The 18277-nt window shown below is 37.8% G+C and overlaps 1 protein-coding gene across 1 annotated transcript in view; it reads right to left on the reverse strand.

Annotated features, from left to right (window-relative positions):
* TUBGCP3 (tubulin gamma complex component 3) overlaps nucleotides 1-18277 on the reverse strand; it is a 58000-nt gene that overhangs the window by 8749 nt on the left and 30974 nt on the right. The window contains exons 9-17 of the mRNA XM_080376054.1: nucleotides 16586-16654; nucleotides 13876-14008; nucleotides 12377-12543; nucleotides 10520-10630; nucleotides 10002-10110; nucleotides 5317-5506; nucleotides 3878-4013; nucleotides 3000-3068; nucleotides 2029-2164 (exon numbers count right to left, since the gene is read on the reverse strand). Coding sequence (XP_080232180.1) covers nucleotides 2029-2164; nucleotides 3000-3068; nucleotides 3878-4013; nucleotides 5317-5506; nucleotides 10002-10110; nucleotides 10520-10630; nucleotides 12377-12543; nucleotides 13876-14008; nucleotides 16586-16654 — 1120 coding nt within the window. The remainder of the gene's footprint in view (nucleotides 1-2028; nucleotides 2165-2999; nucleotides 3069-3877; nucleotides 4014-5316; nucleotides 5507-10001; nucleotides 10111-10519; nucleotides 10631-12376; nucleotides 12544-13875; nucleotides 14009-16585; nucleotides 16655-18277) is intronic.

Here is an 18277-nt window from a genome sequence, read left to right on the forward strand (position 1 = left end):
AAATTCTGAGGCCACAGATTTGCCTCAGCTGCTCACCTGTAAAAGGAGGTACCTCTGTTGCGGAAGGGTAATATCAAGATTACCACCAACTGTAAAAATTCTCTGGAATAAAGATACTTAACATTCTGGAATCAGGCAAATATCTAGAGAGAGGAAGTAATTTCTAAAAAGCTGCCACAGTAATTGGCCGCTGCAGACAAGCTATGAGACTACTACAAAAGGAATTCTACATTTTCATCTACAGGACCATCTACTGATCTGAAAGACATTACGACAAGTTACTCTGTTCTTCATTTCTTATGCCTTTGCAGGAAAACTATCCCTAACATCTACTTTTAAGAGGATAAATAAAAAACCCCTCCACATTAGTTAAACAACAGAAATTCCTCAACATTGGAAGAAACAACACAAATATATGCAACTCGCCAATTACGGACAGGAAAAGAGCAAGCCTGATGCTACTGTCTAGAAGTACTCCCTTAAAGTGTTAAAATCCTTGTCAGTTAAGACTTTATGGGAACTGTGAATAAAGCTATCCTTGAAAGGCAATGCTCTGTCGTTGTGGTTGAGAAACAAAAGACCCTGCAGCTACTTCCTCCTATCAGGTACTGTCCTCCATTTGGTGCTCTGTGACTGGAAGGGCAAGAAACTGTTTTGGAGGGACGGAGAGAAAATAAAAGTTCTATTACTTCTTCATAAATCAGCGCTGGGTTAGACTCTCCACGTATTTCAGAAAAAAAATTCTACTCTCAGCTTCCAGCTTAGACATGCCAGTGAGCAAGACAGACTCCTGTGCCTCCAGGCAGAAGGCAGTACAGCTCTTTGTAAACATACCCTCCTTTGTCAAGAGGCACAAACTAAGAAATATAACTCCTTCTGCCAACTACAGCTATTACAGTTCGGCCAGCATTTCAAATGTCTGCATTTCTTAAAACAGACAAGCAACGGAGCTTTTACCTACAGAAGACTGCTCCATGGTAAAGCATAAGAAAGGCTTCCCAAGGGTTGGGGGGGAACAAACTTCCTCCTGAGAACAAAAGAACAAATGAGACCCTAGCAATGGAAGGCAGCTCCAGCCTGAAGACCCTCAGGTGATGAGAATAAAATCTGTTACCTGCACCCTAGTCTCAAAGGGAACAGAAACAGAAAGCAGTAATGCAATAGACCATATGTTTTGAGTCAAAAATGCACTTATTTGGGACAGGGACATGATGGTAAACGAAATCCTATCTCACAGAAGCAGAAAGGAAACCTAGTCATCCTGTACAGTTCCAGAGATCACTCTTGTGCACTAGGGCAGACTTTATAAGAGCTTGTCTCCCACTGACCTTCTGAGGCCAAGGTGTCCACTCCTACCCACCAAACAGCTCCTAATTATAAAAACGTGAATATATTTTTGGAAATATTACTATGCCACAAAGAAACTGAACCCTCAATAGCTATTTTTTACTGAGAGAAATGTCAATAGGTGAAAAAAGTCAAGAGTGAGCCAGTACAGATGCTCACAAATACAACTACAATCTCAGCTGAGAAGCAGGATCAAAAAGTCCCAGTCCATTAAACATACACCAGAGCCAGAACTTATTTAACTTATTTCTTCTCAAACATCTGTTCTCTTCTTAGCTAAACAAAAGTACAAGGAATGAGTGACAGTTATACTAGTAAATTCAGAAGTGTGCATGTGTGAGACTTACTACTTCCAGCACAAGGAAGAGGGAGACACAGGATACAGATAGGAAGCCAACAAGGATGATAAATAAAAGGGGATGGAAGAATAACTGGTTTTTTCCAGAGACATGGGATGTTTAATTTGCTCACTGCTACAAAAACACACAATCAAAGATTAAGTAGAACAAACAGGAAATTTTCACTATCATTTACCATTAAATAGTCAAGAGAAGCAATAAAATGTAAGATTCATCTGTCCCAACAGACTTCACCCCACCACCCTCCAACACACAGTTTAAAATAAGATGCATTCACCTAAATCCAGTTTATAAGTATGTCATCCATTTGGGCTTCTCTCACCTGGCATACTTTTCAGAAGCTTTGCATTGCACATGTGCCCTTTCCATATATCAGTAAGAATATACTCCATTCGCTTCGCTCTCCAAAGGAAATTAAATACTCTTAGATAGTGGCTCATGCACTCACGTGTAAATACCTGCAAACCAAAAAATATCAGTACAAATTTAATGATAGACATACCATTATTTTCTGAAGGACCAAGAACCTCTTCAGAGCCCATCTTATCTAAGCCATGCAGTTTATTGGTAAATACTGTCAAAACAAAATCCCTGGAGACCCCAGAGTTTTTTGAGAGATCCTCCCTCAAGGGCTGAACAGGGTTAACTAACATTCAAGCAGGCATAGGGCACTGCAGGAAGCATAAGGAGGGATGAACATGACAAAGCCTAAATGTTTAACTCTTTTTAATCTACACCTGAAAATTCCTTCTGCTGGTCAGGCTCACATTTTGATGCCCTGTTTGAAAAAAAATAATCTTTACAAGTTCTTTATAAAAACGAAATGCATTCTGATTGATAGTACAGCTATTTTTTCAGTACTTTAACAAACACTACCTATCAAATTTCATTTAGACAGTACAAACAGGTTTTCCTCAAACATATTATTCAGTTCCTTGCAAATTATCCCAAATTAGCAGCTACAGACTAGCAATAATGGAAGAAGAGGAGCACTCCATTTATTAAGTACTTGCTAAAATCTCTGCTGGAACAAATGAAATACTGATTTTCAGTAATGATTGTTTTAAATGTAGCTTTTCAGCACTAATGGTTAATTTGTAAGAATTGAGATTTTGGCTTAACTGTTTATACAGTGGGTACATCCTAGATGCCAAAAAAAAAAAAAGAAAAAAAAAAAGTCTCCCTGATTTTACACTCCAGAATAAAAAGTTATTTCAATAAAAAAAATATTTAGCAATTCAATTCAATATTCAGACCAGCTCACAGCCAGCAGTGTATGACATATGACATTACCGTTGCTATTGGGCCATCAACATGATAGTCTAAACTGAAGACATCCCATCCAGTGTCCCCAGGAGATACCTGCATTAAAAAGATACGCTACTTTCAGTGTATAATCAGAGCATACTAGTGCTGAAGACCAACTCTTGCTTACTTTTCCATTCTCCATACCTATGGAGAAATGAGCATCCACGTCAATACGAGATACAGGAGTTCCTTGTCAAAAGTAGTAGATTAAGCAAAAATGAATCAAAGTTTGAAACAAGGGTGGGATTCATCTTACTCAAATGTTGATGTTTGTAATGTTAATGTTTTTTCACTGGAGCTTGTAGAGGAAATGAAGGGAAGGAAAAACTTCTTAGGCAGGACTCAGTCTGAGGTATACGCTTATTTCAGATGTTACAGATCATCAGTTAACTCACACCTCTGGGACTGGAGCTTTCTCATTAACTCAAGTTACTTACCAGAGGTCTCCTTCATGAAACACGCTTTCATTGCTTCGCTCTTTTTAACTGCTGGTGACACAGAGACTAACCCCGGATTCTTGTCAGAGTAACAGCAGTAGGAAATGTTTGCAGAAACTCAAGTCAGGGCCACCAGTATGAATTAGTGTTAGACCCCAAAAACTCAACTTCATATTGTCAATGAAACTGCTGTAAACCCACAGCTTGAAGTACAAATAGACAATAGGCAGAAAATGGGAAAAGAAGAAAAAAGACTTACTACATAAGGTTTACATAATTCAAAGTAGACTTCAATGGAAAGGGAGTGGGAAATGTATTTACTATATATACACATGAAATTTTGTTTTCATATAGATATCTGCACATGTACACATACATAAAAAAAAAAGGTATGTTTCAGGTCAGAGTTATCATGATGCAACATACCTCCAGAAGTCGAACATCCAAGCGTTTCAGAATCTCAGGATTGTCAAACTGGGCATTAGTTGCCCTCACCGCTGTTTCAAGGATTCCAGTCAGATTATGCTGATATAAGGTTGTAGCTGGTCGTGCAAGCTCTGGCCTGGTGGTTATGAAGTAAACAGTCATGGCATATTACTGAAATATTCTGCAACAGTGATTTGGTAGTAACTACAGCACACAGTGAAACACTTTTCTGACAGATTTAAAAAACCTCTCAAATTACTCTTTCCATCTCAAGAAGAAAATTAATGGGCAAAATATTTGAGCCCAAAATATTGAGGGTATGTTTATTTTTGTGCAGCTATACACCTGAACACCAGCATGAGGAGTAAGTTTATCCTCATTTAATGCCAGTAATCTGAAATTACCAGGATTGCTAGCATAACTATTCTGTAATTTGAGTCGCATTCATATCTAAAATGAGGCAGATTACATCATTAACATATCAAACCAATAATTTCATTTCAGTTTTGAGTGACTTACTGATAGCCATCTCACGGGCTTAAAAGTGCTGGCAGAAGCACACAAAGACACGCCCTCTATGTAACTTAAACTTTCCAATGAGTTACAACATGCAAGTAACAAGCACCTTGCCCTGCTCTTTTCCCCCCATGATCAGTACTGGAAAGTCCCTTACTACTTCTGCCGCAAATGTAATATTGACTCCACAAACCAACCTTATTCTACTTCATACTAATTTTCACTTTAAAAGGCATGGTTATGTACAAATGGTCACCAGACGATGTTGACTTTGATTCACAAACAAGTTAATGGAAGATCAATTACAAAACCTGCCTTCTAGACCAAAGGAAAGCTGTGTAAAGGACATTTTTGATAGACTAAGTTTCATTAGTAGCAGCAGCATGTAGAAACAGTGAGCTTGCAAATACACTTTAAGAACCAAAACTGATACTTGTGAGTGCACCTGAGTGCTTAAAAGAGAGGCTGTTGAGGCATCAATTGAAATTATAAAAATACATTGAGGGGTTTTGTCACAGTGTTTTGACCAAACACCTCCAACATACAGAAGCCTAACATTCACAGCAATGCTAATTAGCAGCATCAAGAGCAACAGGAATTTTCTCCTTAAACTTGCTGACAGGAACAAGAGACGTACTAACAATCTTGAAGCTGTCACAAGGCCAGCGTAAAGATATTTGTATTAATGCAACTTCTCAAGACATTGTGAAATGGTACTGTATATACTTCCTACAAAGAAGGAAGAACAAAGTATAAGCCTCAGGGTCAAAAAAATTAAACCCAAAATAGAGTTTAAAAGTTCAATGAAATCTGCGTAATACTATATTTAAAGGGTTCCTTTCCAAAAGCAAAACAATTTCTGTGCTGGTCATACACGTTTGCAAGCATCAGAAATTCAGCAGTTATCCTTCCTACTCTCTTACTTGAGCAAGTCCATTAAATGCCTGATAAAGTCTCCTTGACCAAGTAGTAAGTAACGCCTCATGGCCTGCATATGTTCCAGTAGGTTGTACTTCTTATTGAGAACATCCAGCAGGTATTTGCTAGTCTCAAAATAAGCTGCATCAATTTTCTCTTGAAATGCATTTTCCAGATCTGTGAACAAATCAGCAGCTGAAAAAAAATAAAGAAATAGTTAAAATTAAATTAGTATTTTTTCCAAAAACCAAGCCAAACAAACTTTGGATTGAAACATACAAGCAGAGAAATTGCTGTTTATTCTGATAACACATTTGGCATAACCAAAGTGAAAGCAAGTCTAAAGCAGCCCATACTTCAACATTATTACTTTTAATCTGTGCCCAGCTTGTACTTTCCACGAGCTTGTATTTTGTTGCTTTTTACATAGAAAGTGATATTTATTTTTTTTTAGCTTGCTGAAATACTGCAATTTAGAGATCTAAAAGTTAGGGAAAAACTTTGTTGGGGGAGATCTAAATCAGAAGTCACTTCTAAGGTGGGAGAGGGAGAAAATAAATCAAATCATCAGTTGGAACATTCAACAGCTGAGTTCCTACCTATATGTCGGAATTAGAAAGGAAGGAATGTCCTTGTGTTACCTGGGACAGCCAGGAACCTGATGTTTTCTTCTCCACCTTCAATGCATGGCAATTTTGGGGGCAGAAAGAAGGACATCACCCTTTAGTAGAAAGCGAATTTCACTCTTTTCTACAACTACAGGCTTAAGAAAGGGATTGTGATAAGGTTGTTACAAGATAGCAAGAAGTGTGGCCTCTTCAGCAAAACTTCAAATACTGGACTGTCAACTATTGTAAGATACAGACCTTTCTCAGCATTAAAGGATATACTCCCACTTTCAATGATTTTTAATTACACAACTATTACTCTAAAGGTGAAAAAATTAAGATCCAGGTACCAAATTAGTGTAAGAGTGCACCACCTGCTCCAGGATTAGTTTCAACCTGTACTGCAGATAGGAAGCACCGAAACCAAGTTTCACGTTGTTCAGATGAGATTCAGCCTCAATTAATATAATACTTTTAAAATGAAGAAATTAACAATGGTTCTAATAAAGAAGTCACTCTTTAATGAGGGAAACCTCACAACGTCTGGTTCAATGAAATTCCCTGAGGGTTCCAAACTCTCAATCGCTAACCTGTGAAACTCTCCATAAAAGACAAGAAGTGCAAGCATATGCAGAGATGTCAAAGAGGTGACACTTGTCTAATACATTGCTGCGTTCAAAATCCCTACATTAGGTAAGTACTACTTAGTCAAGTAACACACATCAAGTTTAGGAGACGTGAGAATTAATACAGCCTCTACTCTCATAAGGAATCCTCAAAGTCCTCTTTCCAGTCACTGACAGCAAACAGGGAGAGACAGCTCACCGAGGTCTCTGCTCTCTCTGGTCAAGGCAGAAATCTGCTGTGATCTGGCAATGCAATTCTTGCATTGCTCTGGTAAGAAAGCATGCAGCGGTGTTCCCACTACGGGGAAAAAGGAAAAAACATCAGTTCATGCAAATGCATTTGTCTCACTGGTACAGGGCAACAGGGCAATAAGAATATTCAATCAGTTCTGACTTTCATCTACTCTTTCCCCATCAGGAGATCCTGTCCTCCTAACTCCTGTCTTCAAAAGATGGGTTTGAGTGTGGCTGCTTGTATGTGTAGCGGCACCAGCCATCTGATGTGCCACATGGCTTCACTGCTGGCTTTATAGGAAGAAAGAAGAACTTTCAGAAGGGAAAAAAGACTGGAAGAGTTTCACAGACAGAACACAATAAGTTACAATACCCCAGTAATCTGTTCCTGTAAGTGTCTTTCCACAAGATACTGGAAGCCTAATGGGCAAAACAAAAGAGAGAACAAGCCAATCCAAAGAGAGTTATGATCTTCAGCTACTGGACACAGTCATTAAGCCTAGGACTGGCACAGGCAAAGCGAACAGGCAGCAGGCAATTGCCTAGTTTGCCTATGGCAAGCCTACAAAATCACACATGCAGGTCCTGCCTCTGCTCAAGTAGGGGTAAGCATGTGTAAGGCAGTACTTACTTAAAGCTGAGGACACATGAACCAGTCTCAACTTCTTATCCCAAGCAGAAAAAAACCCAAAAGCCTTTCCCCTCTCCTTAGTACTGCCCCCCTTGCCTTGAGGGAAATGACCTCGCCATAGCCCTTCATCTCTGAAACTGGAAAATTCAAGTTTACATGTAAACACACCATCTCCACATACATGCCCACCAGCACAGGCAATGCGACATCCCTGTCTGACGTGCAAAACTACCAAAAAGGTTGCTCAATATTAGAGACCTAGACACAAGTTTTTAACACTGTGCAAAATTATCTCAGGACACTCTGAAAAGCCAGAAATGGGTCAAGAAAAGGTCTGGCAAAAAGCACTGATAAACAGGTCCATGAGTTGCTACTGAACGTACTGGTGTCATGTCATTCCTGGTTTAGAAGTTCCCAAACTGGACAGCTAGAGGTTGGAGCTGAGATCCCCAAGTGCCTGCTACAAACCCCTGATTCAGGCAAGATGAGCAACTTCTACACTGTTCTTCATCTCTGACTTCCTGTTTTAATACATGTTCAGGCAGTTTTTTACATCATGATTACTTCAGTATGAAAAGGAAACTGGGAAAATGTGAGAGTTAAAGTTCCAAAGCAAATAAAAAAATATTAAAAAAATACAGCCAAACGCATAAAACGTTCATATGTAAAATGAGAAAAAGCATCCAGAATTGAGACTGGCATCCTAGCTTTTCATCACCTTATTATAAGTAATTATCTGAAAAGACTCTTACGATGTTGTCAGATGGCACAAACAAAGACAACAGGATGCATTTCCAAAATCACTGACACAGAATGTTCTTTCTGGATTGAACAGGTCAAATGCCCTTAGTACAAATGCAGTTCAGCACAGAATCAAGGCAGTGCAATACCGCGAGGTATTTAGGCTGCAGACCATAAGCTCAGCACACTGCAGATAACATCCTTTTCTAAAACTATGCTTCTGTCTGAAACGGGTATTCTCAGCACTTAAGATCTGCTTTGAAGTTCTTGTCCCCTACATAACAGGGAGCCTATATTTGTGCAGATCTTCCATTCAATCAAGGAGAGAGAAACAAGCGCAAATTAAAAAAACACATTGGAAAAGCATGGCCATAAACACTGTTCAAAAGTGGTGAAAGTAGATTAGCCAAAGAATGTTTTTGCCTTTTCCAGGAGCAGCTGGCAAGATGATGGTTGAAATGCATTTACAGTCCCTATTCACGTAACCCTGACCCCTCTCTGCACTTTAAGTGCATCTTTGACCAGGCAAGTGGTGCACGTGGCACAAAAATCACATTATTAGATGAAATATTCTTGCAGACGTGAATGTGATTTTATTATTAGAACATCTTTAATGGAGGTACTCATGCTAAAAGTCCATGTGGTGAAGAGTTAATATAAAGACTAATCCAAGGTTAATTTGGAGGGGAGAAAAAAAAAAGTAGTAAAAAATAAGACAATCCCACAAAACCAAGCTTCAAAGTTATATATACTGAAGTCATATTTGAGTACAGGAATAACAGAAAAGATACTGTACAAGATGTCAAAAAGCACAAAGGATGCTCTTCGAAAATTAAGTAAAGAACTTGACAGAAAAAACAATGTTTAGATAATTATTCTTCTGGTAAAAAAGCTGGATATACTAGTAGAACACCATTATACCTTTAGAAACTGTGTATAAATTAGCATCAGAGAAATTATCGCAGTGATACATCTTAACAATCAGACTCTCTTTTGCATATTAAGCAAATCATAAAAAGAAGTTATAGTAAAATACCCCCTTCCCCAGAAGAAAGCAAGTTGTTCTTTCTCCCAGATGTAGCAACTTCCTACACATTAGCTTACTGGCTTTGCTTAGTATTTACACATAAAGTCTCCTTGCTTTAGGTGTTTATTTGCTATCTTTCATCATAACAATGTTAATTTCATTTCAAAGAAGCACCAGAAATATATCTAAGTTCTGATTCATTAAAACTGATATCTTTTCTAAACAGAAAGAAATAACCTAAAGGAATTCTGATAGTTAATGTTCTGATGGTTTAATGACTTCTACTAACCTTCCACAAACCCAACTTCCTTCAGACATATTACAGCAGTAGATTGCATTTACAGGAAGGCTTCTATCCTGTCAAGTTCTACTGCTCATTCTCTTATTTACAACTACCTGATCATTTATTACCTTTTAATTACAGAATTAATTCAGTATTATTATGGAATCATATGATGAAATACATTTGATGAGAAGTCACAATTACTAAATTCTTAACTGCAGCACTCAAGAATATTCCTGCCCCCACTGCAGCCCTCTCAAAAAAGGTCAGCTGAAGGCAGGCAAGTTTCTCAGTGGTTTAATTCAGAAATCCAGTACACTAACAACCATCCAGCAAACCTATCAAATTAAGAAAATTACACAAATGCATTTTCATACATCATTTGTAAAATGCAAGTACCCATTAAAATACCTGTATTCTAGGGCAGATGGGACTTTTGCACGCCTTTCTATCCCTATATCCAAAATATCAATTTATAGTCTAAACCAAATATTGTACAGAACTCAGTTCAAAGGGAAGAAGCTAACACTGATACTCTACCATCTTTTGAAGACTCTGCAGATTTTGCCACAGCAATCACCTTTGTGGATGGAGTTTGATCATGACAAACTTGATGCAAGAAGTTTATGGATTTTCCTATTAGGAGGACCTGAAAAAAAAAGGATTATTATTTTTTTAAAAAAAGTGATTTGCATACAAGAAAAAAAACACCAAACCCCACACCACACACCAAACAGAAAAGCCACCCACAATCACCAGGGCAACAGGGTATTTTGTCATCTTTCTGTGCTCTTAGCCTCACAATACCAACCACAGCAATCCAGAACTTCAATGCTAACACAAAAGAAGTGTTAAACTTCTTTTCCCCTCTTCAGATCTCCTTAAACAAAGTCTATCAGTTAGCGAATGGAAAAGAGAAAGCGTCTAATTCCTCAGCAAAGAATTCTAAAATTCTTAAGATGATTATTTGTTGTTAAATTTGGTCTGTTTTCTTAATGGAAATCTAAGCAGCAGATATGGCAAACAAATAATCAGAAGATTAACTTTTGAATTCATACCTTCTTTGATTGCTCCATTGTAATAAAAGAAGGGATCATTGATTTCCTCAAAGTGTATTTGTCATGCCACAACCGATCAGTTTTAACTGTAGGATCTGAAGCTACAAAAAACTGTAGATTGAAATAAACATTAAAACCAAGAGATTAATGTAAACTCTCTCCCCTACTGTTTCATTTTGTATTCAGAAAGCTGTAAAAATATTCTGTGTTGTTCCTTTAACTAAAAAAAGAAAAAAAAATATTTTCATAGCTAACTTGCAGGGTTATCCTGGCAATTGATATGTAAATTCAATGGTGACCAAATATGAACTCTGATGAAAAAAGTTAAAGATAAGCTCACATAATTTAATCTCCTCTGTACTTTATGAAACCCTGACTACCTCAGGATACAGTGAAGTGCACTATCTATAAAACATCCACTATGAAATACAGAAGCGTACAGCATTTTCCAGCAATTATTTGTACAGTTACCGTAGGAGATAAAGTTCAGACTATAACATGCTTTTATTTTACTGGTTCTATTTTAACAGATCCAGAATTGTAGGAGGGGAAAAAACCCACCCACACACATCCCCCAACCAAACCACCACAAAACCCACACCCAAGAAATCCTGCAATTGAACAGGTGATCAAATGCTAAGGTCTCTCAACTCCATGCAAGAGAATACTTTCATGTGTAAAAAACTAAAACTACATGATCAGTTTTGTTAAAATGACTTGCGGATGGATTTTGTCCTCATTTTGTGAAACAAGATAGCCATTTTTGGACAAGAATTTTTTTCACTGCCTCCAAATACCACTTCCACCAAGAACAGCCAATTGTCTTTGTTCAAAAACTGTGTCTATGGTATAAAAATTGAGTTTTCAGTGTAAGACCTCCAACAGTGATTTTCAGTATTAGGAACAGTCTTACAGTCCACACGTAAATTTTTAAACAAAGTTGAAAGCTAAAGAATGCTATAAAACCCCCAAAAGACAACACTTCACAAGTCTGAAGAGTAGTCTATTTTATACTTCTAGCCATAAAGATTCATAGACATTTCATACAAGTCTCCTAATCCTGACCTTGAAGATCAGCTGTGGATGATATTTATACTCATTTTAATTTTGACCCAGATGGACAGTTTCAGAAATCTGACAGCATATTTCACACTAAAGTAAAGTTACTCGGATGTGTCTCAGAAGTGCTCAATTCATTTTTAATAAATTATTTTTTTTGGCTTCTTGCAACCAAAAAAATGTCACCTTAACAAGGCTGTACTGGCTGGAGATAGGAAAAAGCGTTGGGAGAGCTTCAAAAGGCATAAAAACATATGTAAGAAGAAAAAGAACAGTTACTAGAACTTGCTGTTACAGAATTCAGAACAAATAACTGTAGTTTCTAGAGGAACTCTGGAATGATAAATCTCTTCTGCCCAATTTGACAAACCAAAGTTATTTATGAAGCTGAGGATAACAGTATGTAGTCAGTAAAATATTCTGAACTTTATTACAAATACAAGTCTTGCGCTCTGAACACAAAGAATTCTGCATACATTACTATCATTACACTTAGATAAGAGAGATGACTGTCTCTTCAGAAGCAAGCGTTTATTTTTAGTCCACCATTCTGCCTCTACTAACCAGACTCAGGATATAATTCATTGAAGACAACATACTGCATCATTGCAACCTCCAGATATCATGCTGACTGAATCCATGAAGACAGCCACATTTCATGTTACTGCATGTATTACATATACATCACATGTTTCCATCACAGTCCAGTTTTCAAATTCTCCTCTAAGCTTCCCACAGAATATACTCCCACAAAGCAAACGAACAGAGATAAAATATTTGTTGTATCACATATATTACCTCATGGTATGTATCTTCCAGCTCTCCATCATAAATCCAGCGATAAAGGAAATTCAGTACAGGATGGGATACTAGGCCAAGGATGTGCTGAACCAGAGATCTCATGTAGGGATCTCCTGTTTTAGTATAGGCATGAACTGCTGAGGCTAGTTCACCACCTTTTCTCCCTGTAAGATCATAAAGCAGAGGAACGGAATTGTATGAAGAAAAAAATACGCATACCACACTTACATTCAGCATTCAGTGATTTTAGCTAGTCATATGTCACTCAGAGCTTGCTGAACCACAATTCTAAAACGTAGCAAAAGTACATATAATTTTTTTTAATGTTGACAGAGAATTCCTAGGTTTTTAAAGGCATGAATCATTAATCTCACTGAAGCATTAAGCACAGTTCTCTGACACCATATTCTGTCTACTTTACAGTAGCTTGGACGACTGCAAATTTCATGGCATTAGGTTACGCAAAGGTTGACTTTATGCTTCTCTTCTTCCCCACCACCCCCACCAGAATAGTGTTACAGGAGCCTTAGTATATTGATTGTGCTTCTCTCCTGTACTTGACTCTCTCTCAGATGTTCTTTGTGCATACACACACACAAACACATTTCCTACTTCTTGGTTTTAGCTTCCCCATGTAGTTCCCTCCTTTAGGTAGTATCTCCTGTCTTCTCACAACTGAAAGGTAAGAGCCTGTCAAAAAAGTGTTTTTTAAAAAATAAAATAGAACTAGTACTTGTTTTGCTGCTATGCGGCACAGCTTAAAGGTTTCTTACAGCCACAGCATTCAAAATTTTCACGAACGTCTTAAAGTAAAGCCCACTCTTTTTCAGAATTGTTACCAGTTCCAATAATCAAGGTAAAACAGATGTTATAAGCTTTTTTTGTTAAGATGCTCTTTCCAAAGGGCCACAATCTCCATTTATTTTCAAAGACAGCAAAGCTGAAGTACTTTCAGGGTGAAGCATAGCCTATGGGTCAGTTACTGGCCAAAGTTTTCACCACTCCTCAGTGTTTTCTTATGGATTGCCAACACAGTCACACACTATTTGCAGACTTGTAAAGTTATGTTGTTTCACATGAATCTGCAGACAAGTTGCAAATTACTCCTATGTGCCATTATACACAGAGGAATAGCATAATACTCATACATAGAGAAGAGACTAAGTCAACCACTTCATAATGTTTTTTTTAACAGTGTAATGTTCTCTGAAGGATGACTAAAACTGAAATAATTGAAAACAGCATTAAAAGTGTGTGCTTAAAATTTGAAGGACTTCTCAAGCATGTTCTAGTTCAAAAAAGCAAAAAAGTGTAAGTTACCAAACAGCACTAATTTGTCAGGGTTTTTTTGCTTGAACTAAAAGAAAGAATATCCTCTGGATTAGCTACTTAAAATTTTCTAAAAAAACCCATTACAGTAATATTATTGATATCCATCTTTGGCATGCACAACCAAAGTTACACCTCTTCCCCAGAAATATTAACATTAAACAGACCTTGACAGTGATCAACAAGTGCTGCAAGGGTCTTTAACCTTATTTTAGGATCATACGTCCAGACTAGAAGACGGCGAAGTGTTAAACTGCTCTCAAGTCCCAAATTCACACCCTGATCATCTTCCAATTGCAGCTGATCAAATGAGAAAAACAGAAAGACATATCAAGGAACAAAACTGGCAAAACTGGTATTTCATAGTTTTTGTTCTGAAGTTAGCTTTTACTAATCCACTTGAAATACCCAGTAGTATATGCTCTCTCATTAAATCATTGGGCCAAAACCTGAGAATCACACAAGTGGAAATAGAGAATCAAGTCCACGTAAAAGGACAGCAACAAGTATCACAGGGCAGGCAGAGCAAAAAGGCCAATAAAGTTAAAGAAAACAAGATGATAAATAGTCAAAAAAGGAGAGAGAGAGCGCGCAGAGATCCTGAAAGACAGCAAATAGTGGCCAAAGAGATGCATCCTTGCTCAGCCCTTCTAAAAGCAGTTTACAGATCTGCCTTCCACAAATTCGTACACACTTTCTCATCCTGTTGGTTCTACCTTTTGCCATGACATCCCTAGGGAAACATTTTGGAAACTGGCTACCCTTCTGTTTTATATCAACCTCTTCTTTCTTTCACAGAGTGCCTCCTTTCCTCTCATAGCCATTCATCAAATCCCACAACTTTGTGTTTTGCTTATCCTTCATCAGTCTGGAAGCCTCAGCCACAGCTCCCCTGTGCCTTTTCCTCTTCAGCCTCAAGAGACTGAGCCCATCTCCCTGCTCCCCACACACAGGAACTGCCCTGTGCTCCTGAGGGTTCTAACAGACTTTCTCCTTCTCTACCTCCCCACTGTCTGAGAGGCTGCCATCAAGACTGCACACAGTGCTCCAGTATCACACCGACACCTGCTGCCTTCTCAGTCAGTGCACATCTCCTTGGCACCCATATGCACACCATGTCCAGCAGCTCACACAACCACCTACAAGGATGCCAAGGCTTTTCCCAAATTGGGCCTACTGATGCCAAGTCCAGTACTGGGGAAGCATGCATTAGAGTAGCTTTCCTCCAGATAAAAAACTTTGTATTTCCCATACTGGGACCCCCCAGCATCTGTTTACTCACACAGCTTCATGCTGCTCTTTGCCACAGAGAGCATCCAGAGTACCAATGTTAGCAAGCTTTCATTGACAGACTGGAAGATTTCACGCTGCCTTACCTTCTCCAGATCATCAACTAAAACCACTGCCAGCACCTCTCTTTGGGGACGAAGGAAGAAGAAGAAGGCGGCGGCACCACGCAGCCACTTGCTCACTCCCCCTCACCCAGAGGGATGGGGAAGAGGATCAGAAAGGAATGCAAAACTCAAGGGTTGAGATAAGAACAATTTAACAGGGAAAGCAAAAGCTGCGCATGCAAGCAAAGCAAAACAAGGAATTCATTCACCACTTCCCATGGGCAGGCAGCTGTTCCACCATGCCCAGGGAAGCTGGGCTCTATCACGTGTTACAGTTACTTGGGAAGACAAACGCCGTAACACCAAATGTCCCCACCTTCCTTCTTCCCCCAGTTTATATACTTGGCATGACGTCATATGGTATGGAATACCTCTTTGGCTAGCTTGGGTCACCTGTCCTGGCTGTGTCCCCCCGCAGTTTCCAGTGCCCCCCCATCCCTCTGGCTGGCAGGGCCCAAGGAACTGAAAAGTCCTTGATTTAGTATAAACATCACCCAGCAATAACTAAAACCATCAGTGTGCTATCAACATTGTTCTCACATCAGAGCCAAAACACAGCACTGTACTAACTACTAAGAAGAAAATTAACTCTACCCCAGCTGAAACCAGGACAGGATAGTAGCCAGTAAAAATGAGCAAAAAGTACTATGACAGGCAGTCCAAAAGTCAAGAATGTTAAAGAACTGCAAGAAAGTCAAAAGGAATATAGGTTTTGAAAATATTTACAGAAGCCTATGGCAAAACTACAAGCTTTTTAAAAACTGGAATTTTAAATGGCATTTTAATTTAACTCAGGTCAATTATCAGACTAATTTTTTCTCAATTACAAATAAAGAACTTGAAAATCCCATATAAAAAAAGTAAGCAGAATAAATAAAAATATCTAATTTTTATTTTAGTGCTAGCCTCTAGGTGCACTTACCTATAAATACTTGTGGACAAACTGCAAGATTATCAGCACTGAGTTGGTCTATACATCACAGAAAAATAATAAAACACTGGAACATCTTACTCTTTCAAGACAATGGAAGGGTCAAGGAAAATGCACAAACTGCCTCAGACAGAATAAAAAATTGGAACTGTTGTTGCTAGCTGCTGAACCACGCATTGCTTTAAATACAGAAAGATATTTTTTTTTCCTCCCTTCAAAGATGTATCATGCTGTTTGGGATTTGAATGATGAAGATATCACACAAGATGAAACTGACAAAAGGGATGCAAAAAAGGGACAGAGGCTTAGAAATACAGATTACATTCCTTGCTTACGTAATACATCAAATAACTGTGACTTTCTAACAGAAAAATATTTATTGGTACATATATCCAAAGAGTAAGAAAGGTCAAAGTTAGAGAATTGCATCTACTGTCAATAGAAAGTGCCGTACCTCCCCGCTTTCTAACGGGATGCCTACGCATACCTTTTAGGAGATACTCAGATAATGTAAAGCAAAATAAGAAGTTAAACAAGAACCACTTAATTTACCTGAGAATGTAAAACAGATAGAAGTCGGTAGTATTCTTTAAGTTCCTGATGTAAGGCTGCACAAAAACTCTGTAAGAAAAAGAGGAGAAAAAAAGAAAAAGAAGAAAAAAAAATCAGGAAAAGTCTTCATGGTTTAATCTAGGATAACTTTTATCCTATCACCACACTGTGAAGGTAGATATGTATTTCCTAAGAGGAATCAAGCTACAAGTTTCAGCATAAACCCAACTTTTAGAAAACTGGCCAAAGGCTAAGTACTTCCCTAAAAGATGCACAGGCCTTTTCCAAGAATACATACGCATTGTCAAGTGACTTTGTTTCTTGCTGTCTTAATTCTATCAACATATTAAACTATAAGCATAACTCTCCAAATAGATGTATCATCTCAATAAAGACATTAATAATTACCATAGGAATGTGCAAATCATAACATGACCCACAAGTTTTCTTTAATAATTATGTAAAATATAGTATGTAGTACAAGTAAGAGTTTCAATTTCAGGAAGGCCTCTAATAACAGAACACAGACATTAGGCAACCATCATTACATTTACAGTATAGACTATATGAGATGAACGAGAAAATACAATGCTCATAAAAGAATACTCCCAGTAAGTGCTGCTGGATCAAGTACTCTAAATTTTTGGTCTTTTGTATACAATTCTTCACTTGGCATTGAAGAAACAAATAACACCAAGTATAGCCTAAGAAATCCATAAAATGGGCAGAACTTAACAGGCCTGAACGAAAGCAAAGATTCTTCTTCGTAAAGCAATGAAGGACAGCTACTTTAGGTTGTTTAAAAATAAATAAAGGCAGATTTTAAAAACAGTTCCTGGAAGAATACTTGTTTGGTAACAGATAGTTTTCCACAGTTTGGGGTCCTGGGATTTTGCTTTGTTTTTGTAGTGTTCTTAATCTAACATACAGACTAAAAAAAATCCTGCTACATATTTTCTAAGACAGAATTAAAAATATGGCTCATTAATTTTGGACTGAATTGAAAATCTTGGACTTTAAGCACTTTTTGGGGTTTTTAAGATTTTTTTGTTTGTTTGTTTTTTAAGAGTAATTCCATGCACACATAAATTCTTCAGAATTGATTTCTTAACCAATTCTTAGCTCATGGTTTTGATACCCATTTTAATGGATTTTTTTAATAGGAAATTCCCCAGGACTCCCTCAACCCCTTGTAAAGGTCACCACAGTCAAAATAATTTGGAAAAAATAAAGAAAACCTCACAAAAAGAACCCAAGAGCTTGAAGTAAAATATTTATTCAATACAGTATGTACAAAGGAGAAATCATTGCTATAAGCACAAGGAGAAAACAAATCTTCTTTCCTGCTAAGAGACCTAACTGCTAAGAGGCTAAGAAGCCTAGGGGGGACAAAACCCCCCAAACAACCAGAAAACAAAAACACAAAAAACACATTAATCTTGCCATTCCTTTATAAGGAAAGAGGGTTCCTTTGTTTAACTCAACATTATAAATTAGAAAGAAATTTGAAATTATTTTTATTCCAGAGGATACTGAAGGGCAAAAAGAAATCCCCTTGCGTGTAACTCCACTTTTCATTTCTTCTCACTTGCTTCTTCAGTACATTTTTTAACCTACTAAATTAGCACTTGCCAAGACATAGGGCAGAGTAAAGCCTCCAAGAAAACATTCAAAGGCCCTATACAACTACTC

This window comes from Falco punctatus (genome assembly GCF_963210335.1).
Source record: "Falco punctatus genome assembly, chromosome: 2".
Classification (NCBI taxonomy): domain Eukaryota; kingdom Metazoa; phylum Chordata; class Aves; order Falconiformes; family Falconidae; genus Falco; species Falco punctatus.